Source organism: Drosophila rhopaloa, unplaced genomic scaffold, assembly GCF_018152115.1.
Source record: "Drosophila rhopaloa isolate 14029-0021.01 unplaced genomic scaffold, ASM1815211v1 contig_167, whole genome shotgun sequence".
Classification (NCBI taxonomy): domain Eukaryota; kingdom Metazoa; phylum Arthropoda; class Insecta; order Diptera; family Drosophilidae; genus Drosophila; species Drosophila rhopaloa.
In genome coordinates this window covers 4056729-4078540 of record NW_025335047.1, presented here as the reverse complement: position 1 = coordinate 4078540, position 21812 = coordinate 4056729, and the positions used below count along the sequence as shown (strand labels likewise).

Below are 21812 nucleotides of genomic sequence, written 5' to 3'. Positions count from 1 at the left end.
CAGTTGCCACTTGCTGGCTGTCAGTCTGCGTCTCACTCGCAGTTAGCGTGTATTTATTGAATTTAAGGCATAAAAGCAACTGCACAAGACCATTAATAAAGAGCTGAAAGCCAAGTCGAAACTGGGTGGCCGAAACAGCCTGAACTCTCCATCTACACGCACTCGGCGGAGTCTGCCGATGCCGACATTGAACTGCACAAAGCACCGATACACGGATGCTGATGCATACCTCATAATGACGATGTCTTCTCTTCCGGCTGCCCCACTGAGCCACCACATACTGACCCGCCTTGGTCAACAAACTGCCAAATTATGTGTAATGGGGGTAATTAGAGTACAAACAAGTCGCGTGCACTGCCTACTGAATAATGTACTTAATTGGAAGTGAAATCCCAGTTACATTTTGGGACTTCTACTTTGGGTAACTCAAACTGCAGAAAGCCCCACACAGTTGACACTTGCAAGGGTCAGCGCAAACTAGAGACCAGCCTTAAAAGGTAAAACCAATTCCCCATCTGGCATCAATTTGTAGCCACTTGATTTGCATTTTTTATTCAACGCAGTTTTTGGTATACTGTGTAGGGTGTTTTATGTATCCCGGTGCCAACGATTTTCGAACTTAAAATGTAAAATACTTGGGTCTTAGTAATATTTATAGATTTAATCGCATAACAAGGGGTCGAGCCAACATGTTTGATGAGTGAATCCATTAAACTGTGACAACAAATCATCACCCCGAAGCCCCACTGTACCTTTTAGATATGCACATGCTTATGCCTCATTAGGTAATTTTTAAAATATTTCTCTTTGACTTTGGTTTTCTCCCATTTTGCTCAACTTCCGAACTGATTTTCGCCTTATATTGACCGAGTCATTTGTTTTTTTTTTGTTGCTGTTGAACTTGAAATTTTAAAGTAAAAAACCTGCAATCGCATTTAGTTGAAAGACACGTGCCGACAAGTTGTCGAGTACAAAGTTCGATTATTTGCGAGAAAAAAAATAAAAGGTTTAGCGATCTGCGGATTCGCTAATAGAAACTGGCACACGGCGAAGACAATGACGGCGCATAGAACACAAGGCAGCGGAGGAATCAGATCGAGATTTCGGAGACTAGACCACGGCTGCTCACTTTATCAAGGGGGTCAAAGTCGACTCGGCATTCGCCCAGTCATCAGCAGCAAATGCTGTGCCCTCGCCTGGCAGACTGAACTCAAGCAATAACCCCGATGCGGATTTCTAGTTCTCTGGGGCGATATTTATGGCTAGGCATTAGGGTGATGGCAAGCGAATTGCCAAATCGCAATCAGCAATCTGAAACGTAGTTTTTGTGTTGGGAAATAAAATACCTTTGCTTAGAAGTCTTAAGTTTTTTATTGTTTTGATTCGCTTTATGTTTTGTGATAGATCTGCAATTATAATGTATATGGTGATATAATATCTTAGGCTCCAATGCGGTGTCCTGCTATCCGTGTATGGTTTTGGAATTATGGTTTGCAGTGTTTGAAACTAAAATCAGACCTCATTTAACGATTGAAACGTAGGTTCATTACACCATAAAACCTTAACAAACTTAAGCGGTAAATTCTATGTGGAAATTGCTTGGCTGGGTTTTCGAAAACTTTTATAGCAATGGTACCCCTGAGGAATAGTCACATAGCGATGACTCCTGTCGGATGTTTGGCCTTTTAACAATTTCAGATGCAAGCAATTCAGCACTACCTGAAAGGTCGATCAACTTAGTAGAACATTGAGAGACGAATTGGAATTTTATAAATAATTGTACATATATTAATTACTCTACTGCAGATTTCATTCGACAATCAACTGTTTTTGCTAGGTTTTCTTTTGTAAGATGAAAGATTTTGATGATAAATGCGCGTAATTCGTGTGTTTGTGTCTTGATTATGATTCCGTCGAATATGTTTAACAAGGTACAAATGCGCACCAAACGCTAAAAAGGTTGCATTGTAAAAGTGTGCTACTTCACAATAATTTGTATAATGTTATTGGAAAATGTATGGGATTGAATGTGCTTTTACGATGATTGTTTCTTGCCATCCGCTTAAGCATCTAGAAGGATATCGGTTCGATGGGAACGGTGCACTCGCTGTACATGACCCGGTACATTGCCATTTCGGAGATGCCATGGTAGTGCACGAAGGCAGCAGCAATAACCAGTATGTGGAATATCTGATGTGATTGGCCCTGCAATGAAATAAAATATTAGACAAGTACAAGGGTCTAACGACTCCTTCAAGCCTACCCAAATGTCAAACTTTCCGGGGAACCAACGCTCGGGAACACGAAGAGCATACAGCAGAGCGCCTAGGATGTAGAGCAGGCCTACAAAACAAATGTTAACCATTATCTTCTTTATATATTACTCGTTTAGTAAAACTCACCCATCAGAATAAGCCATCCCAGACTGGCGCGGCTCATCTGACTGAACCAGCCCTCCATGATGCTATAGTGAATAGCTGGAATCACACCCGACAGGCCAAAGCTCATGAACACGCCAGCGCGCAAGGGCCGAAGTGCAGGCTCCGAGAACTTATCCCACAGGGAGACAACGATGGAGAGAACGCCCAGTACGCACACCACCGACAGGTAAATAACCTTCGGCTGGTAATGACAGTAGAAGCCATAGTACAGCCAAGGTACAAAGGAGCCCATGATCAACAGCGCAATTCCACAGTAGTCAAGTCTGCGAATATACAAAATAATTAATATGACTTTAGTATTAACGATGTGACAAACTTACTTAGAAAACAGTCTTCCCATCTCTACAGAGTGACAGCTTAGAGTGTGAAAGGCGAATGAGAATCCCAGGCACACGATGGCCCCGACGAAAAAGGCGCCAAAGACGATCTTCTCCTGCGTTTGAATCTCAACCGAAGGCCGCGATATGAAGTACAAAGCCACTCCGATGAAGGCGATACAGCCCAGCAGATGTGTCCAGATGTTGCCCGTTTCCGTGTGGACGCGGAAAATAGATTTGAAACAAGCGCGGAACGAGGGCAGCGGTGGGCGATGGCCGCGGTGCAGGAAGTCGTTGTCCTGCAGCCACTTGGGCAGATTTTTGTAGTGGCACACCTTCCAGCTGGCCTCCCAAACCTAGTGATAGAAAAATCATATTAGTAACAGGATTAAGCAACAGACTAAAAAACTAAAAACAACCACAAAAAATACAGACACCGCACAACATAATCTATTTATTTAAAGGTTACACAAAAATTGCACAAATACAACAAAACTTCACAGGGAATCTTGCACTCAGGTCATCCTCCACCTGATTAAATCTCTTCGCTTACCTTGCGCACAAACTCCTCCGCCTGCTCGGCGGCATTGTGGGCCAATGCTCCCAAATCAATTTCATCGGATAGAACACCAGCCTTTAGCACTTCCGTCATCTGTTGGAAAGATTGATAAGACATTACTCAGGCCACTAAACGGATATCAAAAGCTTAAACTACGAGATGAAAGGATAATTAAAAACGAATGGGACTAACGACTCTTTTTTGCGCTTCGACTGTGTTCTCGTTCTGGGTTTTCTTCGCCTTCTGACTGACATCCGGCTCCAGATCCGGATTCACACGCACTACGACTTCCGGGTGGGACTCCATCTTGAGCGGCTAACAGAGATTCGAACAGAACTAGAACTAAGTGTGCGAAAAACAAACGTTCGTACTTTGAAGCTTCTGCCAGTCGCATACTCAGTCGGCACAATTTGTTTATACGATGGCGGAACAAGAAAGCACGAATGCGTCCGGAGATAAGATAAGCGCGCTAGAAACCGTCTCTCTTGTCATTATCAGCACCGCATCGAAGTAGATTGACTATTTTTCTATCATCTGCCGTTTAAAGGGCTATGCCGAAGCCTTTCGCGTTAAATCTAAGCTAACCTTTCGAGCCGAAGAGCAAAATGTGCTGATTAATTAAGCCTCAATTCGGTGAACTGTATTTCACAGGTCGAAAGTAGAGAGAATAAGCTAAAATAGATAAGGCTTTACTTTTTAATGGCTGTGGAATGGGCTACAAATTGAGCAATTATATTTAGTGAGTCATAAAAAACAAGAAATGGCCAAGATAAGGTTTTACAACACTCCATGGTTATGGTACATTTAAATGTGGTAACTAGTCATTGGGCTAGTGCAACATTTCCATTGATAAGAGCTCGACATTCAAATGACTGCCTGAGCAGTCGGAAAATTGCGACTAAAAACTGGCAGGAGATAACCACATGACAATGGGTCATCGATTAGAGCTGCGCACTTGTATCGCCAAGTGTTATTTGTATTTTTCCACCAGGTTTCCCCTAGGTTGCTAGTCCCAACTCACCTCTGCCTCGATTAGCTGTGTGTCCTCCGGGGTGGAGGGCAGAGGGCAACCGGCGTCATCCTCTTCGGCCAACTCATCGTCGTACCCGAGAAGGTCCAGATCATTGGCGCTGAGAGAATCCTCTGGGCCCCAGCCGCGTCGCTTGCGCAGGATCATCTGCACCTGTTCGAAGATGTCCTCTTCGGATCCTGACGCCCGCAGAGTGGCCGTGGTGGTGGTCACTCCCTCGGCGGTCGCGTTCCCGGTGGAATCCATGGCAAAGGAGGCCCTGGCCTTGGTGATCACCTCCACTTCGGGGGCTCCACTGCTCAAGTCGCCCGTCGAGCTGTGCTGCTCCAGCAGATTGGTGGCTGAGTCCATGGCGTTACGAATTCCGGATCCCTCGGGCACTCCGCAATTAGATTCTGTAATAAAACGCGTTCTGATCAATACGATACGTTTGAATTTGGTTGCTCAAAGGCAATGTGAAACGTTTGTTAGTTCAACGCTGGCTTTACTGGGGAAATGCGATATTTTATTTGTTTATTATTCTGTCCCGAGCGCATATATATGTAGTATTGGGGCGACCTTTGTATCCCAGCGAAATTTGCAATGTGTATGTCTGTATCTGGTTTTTATTAGTTCCTATTGCTTTGTGGGTTTTATCACTTGGTGAATTCGCTGCTAATTGAAGTTTTACATAAGATGGGGTCCCAAAAATACAGAGGGTTCCTAGAGGGTTAAAGTGCAGGTGGGAGTTATGGGAAATCTTTGTAGATGGCGAGAACCGTTTAAAACATTTTACCAAGGCCACGTGTAAAGGGAACACTACCAACTGGTTTGTACCCACACCAGCACTCCACTTGCGCAGTTCCCATTTTCGAGAAGTATTTAGGCAGTGTCACAACACCACCGAAGGGTTAATCACTCGATTTTTTCACTGGCGTTTCGTCACTATGCACTTACCACTCGAAAGTAGCGCAATTGGCGTTACTTCAACGGCAGGCCCTTGAAGTCAACACTGGCGCGGAAAACTATTGGCTGCACTTGCTTTAATTATCTACAGCTGCAGTTTCTTGCATATGTTTTTCCTAAATTTTCGATCAGTATGGCTGCCTCCGGGAAAAGAAAGGTCCCCAGCTACCATATGTTTTAGCAGGAAGTGCGGTCACACTTTGCTACACCAGCTACTGTTAACAGCTGGTTAACAGTTCTTGTCTTTAACAGCTCCCAAACAGTATGGCAACTCCCTAAAAAGGCGCAAATATTTAAAAGGGCTGCCCACATAATTACATTACCCCCTGTAAACAAAGTGCTTTCATTAGTAGCTAAGCACTGTTGGGCACTCACAACTTTTTATTGACGATCAAAGGTGATAATTATACTCGTTAAATATTGGTTATTTGCCTAAGTATTTCACATACAATATACTTTTCATGAGAAACTGTCGACCGTGACGGAATTACAAGACGTATATTATGAGAATACTGTCTTTTTTTTTGGTTTACGGCCACAGAGAAATTGTTTCAAACAGTTTCCGAAAGCCCCTCATTAAATTCAGTAAACAGAAAGTCAACTCAAAACTGGTAGTTATGAAATCGCAAATTGAATTCTCTGGGGGTTAACCTATTTAAGTATGCAAATAATTTTATTTTAGGGGCTACTTTTCCGTAAAACAAAAAGCTCATGGCAAAACACATTGAATTTATTACTATATATAAAAGGCTAAGATTCTCAGATGTTATTTACCTAAAGTGCAGGTTTTAGGACACTTTTCTGCAAAGCCATTTTCCGAAAATTTGGAAAGGGGTAACACTGTGAAAATGACGAAAAACCGACCCCAAAATACAAAACAAGTTGAGAACACAGTTTTTTAGAGGATTAAACCACAATCATTTAGAGGTATGCCACTTTGAAATCGGATGTCTGTAAGAAAAGATATGGCCTTAGAAGTGCTGGATTTGGGTCACTTTTCAGCAAAGCCATTTTTAGAAAATTTGGAAAGGGGTAACACTGTAAAAATGACGAAAAATCGACCCCAAAATACAAACCAAGTTGAGAACACAGTTTTTTAGAGGATTAAACCACAATCATTTAGAGGTATGCCACTTTGAAATCGGATGTCAGCAAGAAAAGTTATGGCGTTAGAAGTGCTGGATTTAGGTCACTTTTCAGCAAAACCATTTTTAGAAAATTTGGAAAGGGGTAACACTGTAAAAATGACGAAAAATCGACCCCAAAATACAAACCAAGTTGGGAACATAGTTTTTTAGAGGATTAAACCACAATCATTTAGAGGTATGCCACTTTGAAATCGGATGTCAGCAAGAAAAGTTATGGGCTTAGAAGTGCAGGTATTAGGTCACTTTTCTGCAAAGCCATTTTTTAAAAATTTGGAAAGGGGTAACACTGTAAAAATGACGAAAAATCGACCCCAAAATACAAAACAAGTTGAGAACACAGTTTTTTAGAGGATTAAACCACAATCATTTAGAGGTATGCCACATTGAAATCGGATGTCTGTAAGAAAGTGAAGGCTTTAGGGAACTTTTCTGCAAAGCTATTTTTCGAAAATAATAAAAAGCAAATTGAATACACGGATTTTAAACCAGATTCTCTCTCTAAGTTTTTAAATAATTCCCAAAAAAAAAAACGTTTGGTTATTAGAAGACTTTATTATTTTATGTGATAGCTCTTAAGAAATTTAAATAATACAATTCAAAAAAACTAAATCAAATAACTAGGATAATAAAGCGAACCAGATTTTGTGGCCCAAAAAAAGATTCGCGGTTTCGTAACACCTCGAAATCTAATTAATTCTTGAAAGATTATAAAAAAAATTAACATGATAAAAAGTTTTAATTGGGAATACAAAAATATGTATACACTTTTAGTCGGTATTCCATTTTTTATAAATTAGTGTATGTTAAGGAAATATAACCAGCATTTTGAGCTTCAAAAATGCACTTGTATACCGCTCAAAAACTTAGTTAAATTTTGATTTAATAGTGCCCGTAAAATATTTATTGGATATGAAAAAACTAACACCTTTAGCAGCTCCCAATAGGCATTCAACTTTGTTTAACAGAGTCAATTAAAGTTAACAAAAACCTTAGAACTTGTTTTCCGCATGGACACCGCATAAACATGAAACCCTACTGACGAATCCAGGCCAATAACATCAATCAGCCGGCCCGCGTCATGAAGCTCTGGGCGTTCTGAACTGCGCGCCATCAGAAAGTCGGCCAAGGAGCAGATTTCGCACATGGACAGACCCCGACTAGCGGTATTAATCGACTGATTTAAAATAGTAGCGCTGAAGTTCATGGTCATTATCACAAAAGAGAAGCGGCGATAATACGCGCGCTGCTCGAATGACAAGCGAGCGATAACAAATGCAAAACGACTTTTTGTTTTTGGCCCGCCTTGTTGCTCAAATGGAAATGCTAAAGACCCGGAAGAGCCGGACTAGCCGGGCGACCAATACAGCTGCAGTGCACCGACTCGGCCAAATATTTGGCCGGGCACTTAGCACGTGGGTGGAGCCGGGTCACCCAGTTCCGGAAACTGGGAAAGTGCGTGAAATTTCCCATCACTGGGTCGGCTAATCGTTCCCATCGGCCTGGAAATGTGTTAACTACCCGCCGTGAATCCCAGTTTGCGTAAGTTAAGTAGGTACATGTAATAGAGTTGGGGCGTGTCGCCTACATATCGTATGTGTGTACATATGGTATATGTGTGCTGCCCATTGAGTCCGTCCCCATGACGTGACAGCGATAATAAATCAATTGTCTAGCGGTTTATTTAAAGCCAATTTGGTTGCTAGAAAAGTGCACACGGAAAAATACCAGCGAAATAGCTCACCTTTTGTTTTTTCACACAGAAAGAGCCTCTTATCTATAACACAATTTACTTTTAATAGTTTTGAAAATAAAATGTTGATACGTATTTATTTTATGGATATGAATAATTTATCTATTTTATCAATTCCATTTAATTTGTTTCGATTTTTTTAGTCAACAATTTTTAATAAAATATTTACAATTATTTGTACACAGTTTTGTTAAATAAAAATATTATATTGGCTGTCAATTTAGAAGAAATGAAATTAAATATTAAAAGCTTTAGAATATGAAAATGAAATTGGAATGACGCGAAAATCACTAAACTTAAGTTATCACCCAAAGGTCGAGGTAAATAATAAAATATCTTAATAATATAACTCTACTTACTTAAAGCATTTAAAAAGTGAATAGTAAGTAGTAAATACAGTAGGTAGCTAAAGTTCTCTCAAAAGTTTTCTCAAAGTAGTTAACATACATTTAATTATTTCCTTTAAAAGGTTTTTAAAAAAGCGAATTAAAAGTCGGCAACACGATTTTCACTGTGTACATTTTTGTTTTTCTCTTTGCTTTCGTTTTCTTTTTTCGCCACTCTTTTTGCGATAGGATCTGCATGTTTTTTTGGCTAACCGGGAAAGGGTTAATAAACTTGTTCAAAATAAACCAAGAAAACCGATCGCATGTAGCTGCTGCCGTTAGCAGTTTTGCTTTCTTTTCTCGGCACAGACATTCAATTTAATTGCTTCAAACTTGACCTTAGCACCAGAAAATCAGCAAAAAAAAAATCAGAAAAGAAACCAAGACTGGCTATTTCTATTAACAAGACCGCGCAATTCAAATTGGCCATTAACGAAAATTCGACTTGCATCGCATCGAACCTGACCGAGTGACGAAAAAGTGAAAAAAAAAAGGTTAAGTATACGCCGAGCGGGCCGAGCGTCGACTGCGCTGCCGACGACCCGCCAAGCGAAGCTCGTTCATTTTGTTTATTTATACAGCCGAGCGGGTAGAACTCCATATTAGTGTCTTCTTGGCGTTTGCCGCAGTCGAGTCCGAGTTTCGAGTCCGTTTCTGAAACTGAATCTTCAGGCTACGGTCGTGCGACAGTGTGTGTGTGCCAGTGTCAGTGTGTGTGTGAGCCAAGTTAGCAGGGAGTCCGGCGAGAAAAGAGCCCAACAGGTACGCTACGGAAGTGATTTCCATTTTTGGGGGCACACCCGAGGTGTGAAAGTGTTGCATAAATTAGAGTGCGGTTCTTTTGCAAGGAGTAGGCCAAAACTCAACTGGCAGCAGTGGGCCGATCTAGGCCTGGCTAATTCTGCTGCAACTGAACTGCCACTGCCACTGCCACTGGTCCGTCTGATTTTTCTCGTCGACCTTAACCCAATGCATCGTACATAGATTAAATGCTGAAAACTGGCTTGAGGAGCTGCAATTTTGCCAGTCAGCCAAGGCCAAGTCTCTGGCTGCAGCATTGAGGCGGCCAAAACTAAACGATTTGAACTTGTAATCGATTGCGATTCAATTTGCAGCTGCATCGGCCAAATGGCCTTCCATAGACACCCAGCAACAAGTCAGTTAAAGATGACCACATTTCATGGTTAGACAAACAAATTAGAAGTCGCAGTTCCCACGAAGAGATCGCGGGCCATATCCGTTACAGTTTCTAACGAAACGCCGACGCCGAGAGTTTTGGGCCAGGAAAAATCCAATTAACGCAGCAAATATTTGCCAAGTAATTAAAGGTTGTCAGCCAGCCCAAAAAGTCACCACCGCCAAACTCTTACTGTTTGTGCACGGCGAACAATAATAGTTTTTTGGCAATCCGCCAAAATATTACAATTATAAATAGTTTGAAAAACCTAGAATAATATATTAAATTTAAAAATACTTGAGGTTCTAAAAATGGTTCAGTTTTTGTTACCTTTCTTTTGCAATCATTTTCATTATTTAATATTATTTTAAATAATAACATATTCCCTTCTTTCCTGTTTATTTAAAGATAAATATTATAATGTTATTTATCCATATCGTTCTTAAAATTAAGAAAATGTTCATATATTACATTTTCGCTAAGAACTTATACTGGTTTTTTAAGTTTTTAAAATACTTGACTATATTTTTTCCCGGTGTGGGTTATAGTTATGGATGTATATGTGGCGTTTCTGCGGTTTGCCAAGTGCTGGCTGACTCGACGCGTTTCTTTGCCTTCTCTGTAAATGCCTCGGCTGGCAGAAAAAATAATTTTACAGCGCTAAGCAAGCATGAAAGCATAAAACATGTGCACTTGACACAGGCAGAACTAAATGATTAACCTGTTGCACTGCTTCAAGCCACGTTGGGGAAACAATGCGCCAGCCACCGAGAAAAATGTACAAATTTTGATGGTGAAACACCCACTACTCAGAACATATGCGTTTTATGAGCTACTCGCTCGATTGCATCGCAAAAACCGCCCAGTTGCGGACCCTCAATGGGTTAATGTATTCGGGAATTTCACATGGCTAATTGTTGTCATTCGGCCAACACTCAATGCGTGTGAAAATCGTGTGACGCCTGCAATCCATAGAAAAACATCCGCCCTTTAGATTACAGTTTACAGGCACAAATAATTACATAATATTTGGAGATGATAAAATACAATAAACAAACTTAAATAGAATTGATTTTATAAAAATGTTTTTCTTTGATTTAAATAAACTTAATAACCAGACTAAGCACTAATTGGTAAACATTCAAAAACATTTAAAAATTTGATATGTCAACTATTTGATTTATTATTTAATTTTTTAACAAATTTTAAAGCCATTACTTATTTGAGTATACACTTTTTTCCGGTGTATACACGTGGCGACATAACACGAAAAACGCCTTTTGCCTTCTTGGCGCAATCTTGCAAAATAAACATGCAAAACTTGCAGCTTTTGCTTGTGGCACATTAACAACATTTAAATCGCAGATACAGATACATAAAGACTCGCTCCGAGATGAAAGACTAATGCCCCATCGGCCTTCATTAGATTTCGAATTAGTGGCAAATTAAGTTGTTTTTTTGACTCAAACCTTTTATTTTTAGAGGCAAAATCGTAAAAATTAACGCTTTTTTCGGTGCTTTTCCGCAACGCAGCAGACGGCCAACGCTTTTGGGTGTTTAGATACTTTTCGTATTAGTCACAACATTTGAAATTATGGCCAAGTCGTGTTCGAGTGCTGGGTAAACCCAGTTCCGAGTATCGCCAGCTCGCTTCTCCGTTCTGATAATGCTGACAAGTGAGCTCTTAAAGGGGACGAAATCAATTATGCATACAATACACATAATTTTAATGCGTGCGCGGCAGTATCTCGCATTGTGGTTTATTTTTAATGTACTCATGGCGGAAGAGTCGGGCCTAGAATCCAGCCTTAGGGGTTCCGAAAGTGTGGCAGAAGGTGCTGGCTGGGTTGGGGGTTTCCCAAAAAGGGTGGGCATCTCAACGTCAGCAGCTGTGAAGGCAGCCAGCGGAACAGTCGCCTGACTGCCAATTGGCGTCACATTTTTGGCTGGCTATGATCATCGCGATCGCGATGATGATGATGATGATGCGGCAGCCAGCTCACTTTTCCTGTCTCCAGTGTCAGTCTATGGATGCCAAGTGGCTTGCATACGAATGGGTCTGGGAATGGCTATAGCTATGTGGATATATGGACATGGGAAGGCGATTCCGATGGCGACTGCGATTGCGATTGCGATTGCTTTAACCCTGACAGAGACCTAGTCTCAGTTGCTGTCGATCAGCGGCAGTCAGCACATATCAATCATACGCCGAGTGTGTCCAATTAGCGACTGTGGCAGGTGTTGTTTGCCCACCTTTCTGTTCTTCGGCCAGGCTCTCCAAATCTAATTACACGCCATGTGATCCATGAAGAGGGCTGCTGCTGCAATCACAGAAGAGAACAAAACTCCAGTCATCGGAGAATCATTATAGAGCAGGCCGTGCCTTTAAAGTAGAAACGTTTTGAAATAGTTTTGCCAACTAGTTTTATTCTGCGACGTCCCCAACTGGATTGGATACCTTTCAGCGAAGCCCAGCAGCTAATTATACAAACTAAACTAACTAACTAAACTTCGAGAATCTTCTGCCGAACGAGTTCCGGTTCGAGTTGGCTAGGTCAGTGGTTAATGAACATAATACACACACGGTTTACACAAGAAACGAGTTCTGGCTGCCATGTAATTGAATACATTTGATGGGTCATTTTCAATCAAACTCTTTCCGTGTGCAATTTAAATAACAATGTGAAGCAAGAGCACGAGGGCCATTGGCTAGAACATTAAGTCCGTGTGTTTCTGCGATTTTATCTGAAAACCAACACTGATGCCCAGATAGAAGCCAAGATGAATGCCAAAGTTAGTCGAAACTTTAGTGCCAAGGCGAAAAATTCAAATGAAGCCTTGAGTCCGGCTCTTTTCAGGTTTCCAAGCCATTGACTTGCGGTCGTGGCTTAGCCCAAGAATCTTAGATCTTGAAGACATCTTCGTTATTGATTCGAGAGAGATATGTCTAGATGTTTAGTCGGCATTGAGGTGCACCAGCTTAATCTTTGTCCGCCGACTTGCTGTCGTCATTCATCATTCGATTGGGGATAACTTAATAAGCGATTTCTTCGCGCCTTTCATTAATAAATCTGTGGCGTGCCTGCCCAGAAATTCCGATGCGGATCACGCTCCTCGTCGAGCCGAGCAAAAAAAAAAAAAAAACGTGCGGAGCCTCTCAAAGCGATCGCGATTTAGAATAACTTTTCATTCAATATTTTGGCAACGCGGCGTTCGGACGTCGGGCTCTGAATTCTCGATTTTGGGCGAAATTTTCTAAAGCTCGTGAACCTTTTTCTTCCAGTTGCCAAAATGACGACCTACATGAAGATTGTCGAGGAGCGCATCTCCGGCCTTTCGAAAGGCGTGGGTGAGTTGAATCATTATTCAGGTGTATTTGAAGACATAAACTCATTTATTTATCTATTCCCCAGATGAGACGGTGGACAGCTGGTTCCTGATGAGCTCCCCAGCCCCCGTGTTCGCCGTGGTCCTGGTCTACCTGGCATTCGTGCTGAAGATCGGACCCGAGTACATGAAGAACCGCAAGCCCATGGACCTCAAGCGCATCATGGTCTTCTATAATGCCTTCCAGGTCTTGTACTCCATTTGGATGTGCCGCACGGTGAGTCCATAAACCGGGAGCTCGGCTTCCGATCCCGATTTATGTATTATTCATTTTTAATAATCCACGCAGCGAAGTGCTTGTTGAACATACAAAGGCTAGGTCGTTTTTGCATTAGGAATTCAGAATTTCAAATAGATCAACGTACTTTTTGAGCAGCAAATTGGTTTAAATTCTAGTCGCAATTTTTGGCAATAAACGCAAGCAGAAGCGTGGCCTTTTAATGAATGAATGAACTGTTTCCATTTTTATTGCTTAATCGTACATGAATAATTCAGGAATATAGCTGTATTCAGTAAACTTACAAAAATGTAAATTAATTAAGTTAAATTTGGATTTTTGAACTTATCTTAAAGTTCATTATAAAACTATAAATAATCTTTAATTTAAAAATGTATTTAAAACATTTTATCTCGACAGTTAATACAGTAATGCCTTTTTTAATCGTTTATCAAATTTTGAAATCAGATTATTCCATTAAAACGAAAAAGAAAAGTTTTGTGGATGTTTACTTAATTGAGATGTACATTTCACGGAATGTCTTATGAATTGAAAAATGAGTTCTAAACAATCCTTTCTAATTGTTATTGCAGTCCATCCAGGAGAGCAATGTGATGGCGTCGATCTTCTCGAAGAAGTGCGAGATCAACCGCACCAGGGAGCAGAACCTGACCCTATACTCCGGCGCCTGGTTCTACTTCTTCTCGAAGATCATCGATCTGCTGGACACGACGTTCTTTGTGCTGCGCAAGAAGGACAACCAGGTGTCGTTCCTGCACGTGTACCACCACACCATCACGGTGCTCTTCTCCTGGGGCTACCTGAAGTACGCTCCCGGGGAGCAGGGCGTGATCATTGGCATCCTCAACTCTGGCGTGCACATCATCATGTACTTCTACTACATGGTGGCCGCAATGGGACCCCAGTACCAGAAGTACCTCTGGTGGAAGAAGTACATGACCAGCATCCAGCTGATCCAGTTCGTCCTCATCCTGGGCTACATGCTGGCCGTCGGGGCCAAGGGATGCAACATGCCCAAGACGCTGACCTTCTTCTTCGTGGGCAACACGGTGATCTTCCTGTACCTGTTCGGCAACTTCTACCGCAAGACCTACAAGAAGGCCAAGAGCCTGGACGCCAGCGGACGCCCCTCCTCCACCACCGGCAGCAGCCTGGCCAAGTCCGCTCTGCGGGCAGCCGGCGGCATGGGTTGCATGCCCCAGACCATGAACGCCGGAAAGCATAGCCTGCTGAACGCCCAGCCTGGAAAGGCCTACCTCGACCTGAACAACAACAGCGTGAAGCCGCTGAAGCTGGAGTGATGGGAGCGGTATCATCCGGAGAGATGCTACCATTTCAGGGTTTCAGTTAGCAATTACGTTTTTAGCGCGGGGCTTAGTTCGTAACTCTTACCTTTACCATTTACGATTTACCACTTACCACTTACCTTTTATCTGAAGCCTGCAGTCTGGAGTCTGCGGAGAATACCTTGTATAATGTTTATATGCCGGGCAGGCGACGATTCAAAACCCAAAAAGTAGCTAGGACCCTAAGTGTATGATTGTGGCCATGTCTGACTGAGTACGTGTTAATGTTTTTCTAGTTGAGTGTGTGTGCGCCAATGTGTGATAGAGCTTATTAATGAAATGCAGCCGTAAATCGTTTCTCGAAACAAGAATTCAATAAAACTTTTATTTTGTATATTAAATAAAACCCAAACTGTGTTTTTGTTCTTTGCCGGCTTGATTCGAGTTTTGGCTTTTGGGGATTTGGGGTTTTTAGTTCTGCACGAGGCTCTTGGGTTAGGTAACCAAACCGGATCCCATTGGAACCCATTATTTATGACGGCAGCGGCACTGCCGGGCCACGCGCTTCATCCAGACAAAAAAAAATTATGCAGATCTGCAAGACGTCAGGTATTCTTCGACCATAAAACATGATTAATGCCTGTCGATTAAACACCGATACTGTACCTACTTTTTTAGTTGACTGTCCTACCTTAACTTAACCGCATATTTTGGAAACTCGTATTACCAAAAAATTAAAGATGATAATCCCTTGAAATAATTCTTAAGAATTGCTACTTCCTCAACTACAATTGTGACACATGTAGAAAATTTAACTTTAATGAAAACATTTCGAGCAAAAATCAAAGCAAGTTTTTTTTCTAAAAAACCTCCACTTTAGTATACATTTTTTTCTGAGTGTGTCAATTAGTACGCGTGCTGTGCTGATTATGCAACGTTCTGGACGCCGACCAGTTTGCTGGCCAGGCTTAGACACCCTGGCGGCGATTGGGAGAATGTCTTTGCCAAATTAGAATTTCTAATCACTTTTTTCTCCCTCGCCTTGACTCACACACATGCCCACCACCAGCATCACATGTAGCACCTTTATTTATGCAGATTTCGAATAAAAATACACTGTTGTTTCTGATCATAGGAGTCAAAGTTCAAGGGCCTGATAAAGAGCTTGTTATGTATCTTGGGGTTTCTTTGGGTAGGCGTGTATTTTTAAATATGCCTTGGTTTTTGCCAAATTAGCATAGGTCAAACAGGGTTGGCTTGAAATCGGAAACGGCCTGAAAGTATGCCTTAAAAAATTATTATGGAAATTTTCTGAAGTGTCTTCGTTAATAAAAAAGAAACCCCACTAGTTCTGTTCTTTTTCAACTCTAATATCGGACCTGATAGAATCTATGATGATCGGGCAATAAAACTGGAATAATATTGGCATAAACCTTAGCTCCGGTTTGGCCAGATGAAGACCAAGTTTTGGCTCAGAGGTTCGCTTTGTTTTCTCGTGTTTTGTGGTCAAGATCAAGGTCAAGTGTCCAAAACCGGCTCTATTGGATACTGTATCCGCACATCGGACACTGCGATCGCAAACCCCACTCGAAGATGCGTTTTCACTTCCGCCTCGGTTCCGTTTTGACTGATTGCTCAATAAAAGGCTGTGGAATTTATCAAACTCTTATCTCAGCCGCCTTTCAAGGTGCCTGCGAAATGAGCTCTAATGAGTGGTTAACTCGTGTTCCCAGAGCCTCGTAAAAATTCACAAACTGGACGTGCTGCATCACCTCATAGACCAGTTCCAGCCACGCCCATTCATATTTAAATCATCCATCGATTACTGATGTCTTTGCTTCCGCTGCCGAATGAATGAATAGATTTGATTCTATATATCAGCTGGTGCTTCAATTCAAGTCAGTTCCTTGAGAAAAGGTTTCCTCAACTCAGTTATCTGAGGTTAACTGAGATCATGAATGGTTAGATTAGGATGAAATAGGGTGTGGCCGCTCTTTAGGAGATTCCCCAATGTTATCTTAAAGATAAATACCATTTGAATTGTAGACTCTATAAAAAAAAAATTAAGTGAACATTTATGGTTACAGGAAATGGCTTTAGTTGCAATATTTTCAAGGGCAACATAGGGTTTGCTTACTCAATATTTTACATATTTAAACAGATTTGATCATTCAATTTCACAGAACCTTTTTAATGGATTTGCCATTGATTTTATATATTTGCTGTATGAGAATCGTCAGGAAAAAAGGCATTATGGTTTAATTTTGTAATTCATTACACAGTTTTAAGTGCTGACGAATCAATAGAACTCTCCATAGATTCTTTTTTAGAAGTCCTGCTCAATAAATAAACCTTTGTGTTTGATCAAATACAACTTTTTCCCCCCGTCCATTTCCCATTCATAAGAAAAAGAATAATTCTCATTGTTATTTTTCGATATTTTTGTAGAAAAAATTCTAGATTTATTTGTAAAATGTGTTTGTATTTATGGTTTTGTTATTAGCTAGTTTTTCACTTGTTTTATGCCTACTTTACATACCACACGTATATAAAATCTAAGAAAACACATTTGCATGCGTACCTACACTTATTTACACAACTAACGCTTCTTCTGCCTGTTTACTTAACTTAGTTCAGTTTTGGCCGAAAGACATACGACTTCTTTCATTTGGGTCCGCCAGATGCGAACATCAAACGGAGCGAGCGATGATGACGATGGCTGCAAAAAGCAATTTCAACTGTTTGAACATTTACATAATATGTGTATCTGTGTCTCGAAAACCTCATTTGCTCAAATATCTATTCGTCTCGTTTCTTTTTTGGCGGCGGATTACTTAAGAAATTAGTCAACAAGGTTGCACATAGAACATGGGTGGCTCTCAGTGGGTGTTTGTCCCGCTTTTGGTACGAGTATTGAAGGGGGGAGTGGTGGTGGGTGGTGGGGGTTTTGCGGGGGCGGGTGAGGTTGGTGGGTGGTTGGTTGGAGGCCCCCCTCTACAAGGCCTTCTGCTTCATCTGGTTATCCAGCTCCACGGCCCTGTTGAGGTCCTTGGCGCACCCATCGTTGTTGTTGTCCGCCGTCAGAGCCTTGGCCTTGGCAGCAGCCTGCTTCTTCTTGTAGGACTTCTGGTAGAAGTCGTTGAACAGGAAGTAGAAGAACACCGCGTTGGGCAGGGTGAAGCACACCGACCACCTGGGATACCCACAGTCCGTGTACAGAAGCTGGGTCTGGTGGATAAAGGCGCAGCAGAACTGGATCTGCAAAGGAGTGGAAAGGTCAGGTCACTGGGTTCATGAAGTGGAAGTTTCTCAGGGAGGTGCAGGCTTATAAAACACCTACAATCTTAACGATTACCTATTTCATATTAAGTTTCATGAAGTTGGAAGCCATATTCTCAATAAATAAAATACAAATTTGTTGTTTCTAAAACCTACAACAATAATTATACTTTTAAATCTATAATAAAAAGGATTTTTAAATATAAGCTCATACTAAATACACCTATATGTAACAACACAATTTTTGAAAAAAGAGTGTGCTTCCTTTTTTTTTAGAATTCAGAAATTAAATCATTACAAGGCTCAAATGCTTAAGGTCCCTTTAATTTAGTTACTTTTCTGTATAAATTAACCATTTCAGCATATACAAATGTATCATATATCTATTTAGCTATTTGCAATTTAGTTACTTTTCACTAAGGTTAGAACCCGAGTTGACTTAATACAAAAGCCTGTAATTATTTATTAGACCTTTCCTAACCCTTCAATGTGCTGAAATGTAATAGATAGTAAGTAGACTCACCATCTGCAGGTTGGTGATGTAACTCTTCCACCACAGGTACTTCTGCATCTGGGGTCCGAAGGCGGAGAGGAAGTAGTAGGAGTACATGATGATGTGCACGAAGGAGTTGATCCAGCCGATGAAGGTGCCGTGTCCGCCGGGGTAGTACTTGCTGGTGCCCCAGCTGATCATGGGCATCACGGTGTGGTGGTAGACATGCAGGAAGGTCACCTGGCGGTCGTTCTTGCGCAGCACAAAGAAGATGGTGTCCAGCAGCTCGGTGATCTTGGCCAGGTAGTAGACATAGACGACGCGTGCCTCACGATAGGCCTTGGGGGTGCGGGACCAGTCCACCGGCTGGCACCTCCAGCTGTAGTACTGCCAGATGACCACGCCCTCGTACACCATCCACACACTGAGGGCCACCTGGAAGAAGTTGTAGACCAGGAGGGTGCGCTCCAGCTTGAAGGGCTTGCGGTCCTTCATGAACTTGGGTCCCCACGAGAGCACAAAGAAGAGGTAGAAGGCCAGGATGCCCAGCAGGGGCAATGGCGACTTGATCAGGAACCAGTCATTGGTGCGGGGATCTACACGGAAGTCGGGTAAGTTGATCAATTGTTTATTTTATATATGTTACTCCGCCAAATAAAAAACCCCACTCACCTGCCAGATCGGTGAACAGAAAGTTCCAATAGTCCACCTGCGTTGCGTTGACGGCTGCCATTTTGGAATTCTTAGTTGGCCTTTTGCTCCCACAAACACGAGTATTTCAGCTTTTGATCGCTTCGATGTGAAATTCAAAAATCTGCTAAGCCTGCGTCGCAACGAACGAGTTTTGCCAAATCTAAATGGGGAAGATCGGAAGGGAGTTGTCTGGATGAGTCTCCGAGCCTCGTCTTTAATATATGTTAATGCCATTCTAGAGCCCAAGCAACTGGTGGCTGTTGCCGAGCCCAGAAATATAAATAAAATTAAAATAATAATCAAAGGCGAAGGAGAATAGCAATGGCAATGGCAATAGCTAGTGTGACGGTGACGGTGAAATGCCGTGAAATTATCATGTAACAGTAACAGTAAATTATATTCATTATTATGAATTAAACAACCGCAGCGCACAACAGCCCGCAACAAATTGGTGGCCAAGTCATATTGCCTCACGGCTAAATTCACGGGTAAATTGGATACTGCCTCACGTGTGGAACGCGTAAAACCCACTCGCACACTCCCGAGTTGAAGCCAAATTAAAATTGTTGTTTGTGTTATGCAGTTTGTTTTGGGTTTCGCTCCTCAACAGAAGCCGTTTTCAAAGTGGGACAGAGTGAAGTGCTCCCAGTGGGTGATTAATCATCGCAAAGAACTTGCATCTTCGCAGGAACTTGAGCACATATGCTAAAATCCACAATCACGTTCGTTGACTTGAAGTCTCCACACTTGAACTTGGCTAAGGCCGATTAAGACCACAATGATCGAATAGCAATGTGATTTCTTAGTCGTTTCCGAGGCCATTCTGATCGGCTTCTTGGTCCGCTTTAGTGGAGTGTGTGTGTGCGAAGTGAGGAACAAATTGAAATAATAAACGAATGAAACAGAAATATTTTGAAGGGCAAGTTGGCCAACACTCCAGCAGCGATCAGCTATCAGCCATCAACAGGTTTGGCTTGGCTTTCTTGGTCATTTCCTGCACTGAAGTTATGGCTCTTTGAATATTACCTGCAACAGTTAGCGCAGAATGAGGCCAGAAAATTGTGGGGTGACAAATGGCGGCAATAAACCCAAAAGGTGCTAAACGCTTTGGCTGGCTAAGTCGCTTTTGGCCAAGAAAATCCAGTTTCAAATCAATTCCCAGTCGGAGGCACGACCTTGTCGGGAATGGGTGGGAATGGCGATCTGAAAAACCTGACAACTGTCGCATCATTTGGACGCCGTCGTGTCTGGCTGATCATCGCCAGCCAATTCGCAGGCATTTCCACTTGGTTAGTCATTTGTTAAATAGCCAAAGATGGCGGGCCTTGAAAACGCCTAGAGCGAGCAAATAGAAAATTGTGTCACCTATTGCCCAACTGTCCAAGTCGGAAAGCCAAAGGCGGTTTTATTTGGCAAATTAAATTATGTCACAACAGTTTGATGACCTTGACAGGTGGATTTCTTAAATGGCTTTATAAGGCACTTGTTCTAAACCAAATAATTCTATGTTCTAAGCCGGACATAAATAAAGACTCGAAATAGAAAATGCTAATATAAATGCATATTATTGTTATTATATTGCTTTTATTCCTAGTCGCACCAAGATCAGGATCTATATCTTATGGACATATGAAGAAATTCTTATCACTTGGCTAAAGTATTATATTTTTACGATTCTATCTAATCATTTAAAGGTGATTTTCTAAGATCGATATTGATATAGGTATTGATATGGATATTTGATACTGAAGTTTAAGTCACCGATTTTAGAATATAATATATTATCCTTTTATGGAAGCCCAAGAAAAGGCAATATTTTTATATGGAAAAGTAGAGCGTTCTCAACCAGTCTTAGAACTGACTTTTGATTTAATTATAATGTATACTTTTTTATTGATTTGATAAATGAAATCTAAATCAAGCCAGACTTTAGGTCCAATCGATCTTTATGGAAACTTTTTGGACAGCGGAATAAAACACAAATTCTACATTTCCTCTTCTTATGGATCCGATCTGATCTGATTGATCACTTCGATATATAGACACACACTCGCACACACAAATGAAGAGCTTTGGTTGGGGCACCTGTTGCAATCTCTTCGATTGCCGTGCACTTAATTTTCAACGACGACGCCGAGAAACGCTTAATGTTAACACCGTGACAACTGTTTTTTCGACTTGTTCCATCTGCTTCTTATGGCCGATATGAGGCACTACTATATGGTGGTGTATAGTACTATATTGTATAGTATAGTTTAGCTTAGTGTAGTGTAGTGTAGGGGGAGAGACCTTTGCTGGCATCCGCTACCCACGAGACTTGTACGCGCACTGAACTGCTACGCCGAGTTGTACGGGGCTATGTATAAAAATTTCGTCTAAAGGTTCGATTTTGGCGCTGCTGTTTCTTCGTCTTCCTCTCCGCTTTCCGATTTGTTTTTGTTTCTGTTTCAGTTTCAGTTTGAGATTCAGATTTTAGTTTTTGTTTAGCCGCACTTTTGTCTCGGCTATTTGGCATCTTGCTCATCTTCATCTTTGACTTTAGCTTAAGCTTTGGCTTTGGCTTTGGACGAGATGTTCTTTGGTGCCTTGTGGCTTCGGTTCGAATGGGTTGTTATTTGGCAAAAGCAAAAGTATCGAACGATCGTCGCCTGGTCTCGTTTTCCTATGATAATTGCGATGACAA

At 41.7% G+C, this 21812-nt stretch overlaps 3 protein-coding genes across 5 annotated transcripts; 1 reads left to right on the top strand and 2 right to left on the bottom strand.

Annotated features, from left to right (window-relative positions):
* Window positions 1–1759: 1759 nt before the first annotated feature.
* On the bottom strand, window positions 1760–5452 carry LOC108047438 (adiponectin receptor protein). Of its 2 annotated transcripts, XM_017127614.1 has the most exons (7): window positions 5284–5452; window positions 4339–4742; window positions 3312–3410; window positions 2762–3114; window positions 2403–2704; window positions 2264–2343; window positions 1760–2205 (listed from the first exon to the last, which is right to left on the bottom strand). In XM_017127614.1, the coding sequence occupies exons 2-7, from the start codon at window positions 4696–4698 to the stop codon at window positions 2071–2073; spliced, it is 1329 nt and encodes a 442-aa protein (XP_016983103.1). In that variant the 5' UTR covers window positions 4699–4742; window positions 5284–5452; the 3' UTR covers window positions 1760–2070. The 2 variants fall into 2 exon arrangements, with proteins under 2 accessions (XP_016983103.1, XP_016983104.1); XM_017127615.1 differs by lacking the exons at window positions 4339–4742; window positions 5284–5452 and adding an exon at window positions 3510–3638.
* A 3742-nt stretch (window positions 5453–9194) lies between these two features.
* LOC108047449 (elongation of very long chain fatty acids protein 7) lies at window positions 9195–15070 on the top strand. Of its 2 annotated transcripts, none has more exons than XM_017127637.1 (4): window positions 9195–9338; window positions 13037–13102; window positions 13167–13357; window positions 13951–15070. In XM_017127637.1, exons 2-4 carry the CDS (start codon window positions 13045–13047, stop codon window positions 14677–14679), a joined length of 978 nt encoding a protein of 325 aa, XP_016983126.1. In that variant the 5' UTR covers window positions 9195–9338; window positions 13037–13044; the 3' UTR covers window positions 14680–15070. The 2 variants fall into 2 exon arrangements, with proteins under 2 accessions (XP_016983126.1, XP_016983127.1); XM_017127638.2 differs by lacking the exon at window positions 9195–9338 and adding an exon at window positions 12137–12307.
* A 2020-nt stretch (window positions 15071–17090) lies between these two features.
* LOC108047395 (elongation of very long chain fatty acids protein AAEL008004) lies at window positions 17091–21467 on the bottom strand. Its single transcript, XM_017127551.2, has 4 exons — window positions 21419–21467; window positions 19109–19289; window positions 18467–19032; window positions 17091–17922 (listed from the first exon to the last, which is right to left on the bottom strand). Exons 2-4 carry the CDS (start codon window positions 19167–19169, stop codon window positions 17659–17661), a joined length of 891 nt encoding a protein of 296 aa, XP_016983040.1. The 5' UTR covers window positions 19170–19289; window positions 21419–21467; the 3' UTR covers window positions 17091–17658.
* Window positions 21468–21812: the final 345 nt, after the last annotated feature.

Excerpts from the sequence above, each read along its gene's own strand:
- LOC108047438 (XM_017127614.1), bottom strand. The coding sequence starts at position 4,698 with ATGGACTCAGCCACCAATCTGCTGGAGCAGCACAGCTCGACGGGCGAC. Across the intron at positions 3,411-4,338 it reads CACAGCTAATCGAGGCAGAG|ATGACGGAAGTGCTAAAGGC; the intron begins GTGAGTTGGGAC and ends TCTTTCCAACAG. Across the intron at positions 3,115-3,311 it reads CGGAGGAGTTTGTGCGCAAG|GTTTGGGAGGCCAGCTGGAA; the intron begins GTAAGCGAAGAG and ends TTCTATCACTAG.
- LOC108047449 (XM_017127637.1), top strand. The coding sequence starts at position 13,045 with ATGACGACCTACATGAAGATTGTCGAGGAGCGCATCTCCGGCCTTTCG. Across the intron at positions 13,103-13,166 it reads CGGCCTTTCGAAAGGCGTGG|ATGAGACGGTGGACAGCTGG; the intron begins GTGAGTTGAATC and ends TCTATTCCCCAG. Across the intron at positions 13,358-13,950 it reads CCATTTGGATGTGCCGCACG|TCCATCCAGGAGAGCAATGT; the intron begins GTGAGTCCATAA and ends TTGTTATTGCAG.
- LOC108047395 (XM_017127551.2), bottom strand. The coding sequence starts at position 19,169 with ATGGCAGCCGTCAACGCAACGCAGGTGGACTATTGGAACTTTCTGTTC. Across the intron at positions 19,033-19,108 it reads TCTGTTCACCGATCTGGCAG|ATCCCCGCACCAATGACTGG; the intron begins GTGAGTGGGGTT and ends ACTTCCGTGTAG. Across the intron at positions 17,923-18,466 it reads ACATCACCAACCTGCAGATG|ATCCAGTTCTGCTGCGCCTT; the intron begins GTGAGTCTACTT and ends ACTCCTTTGCAG.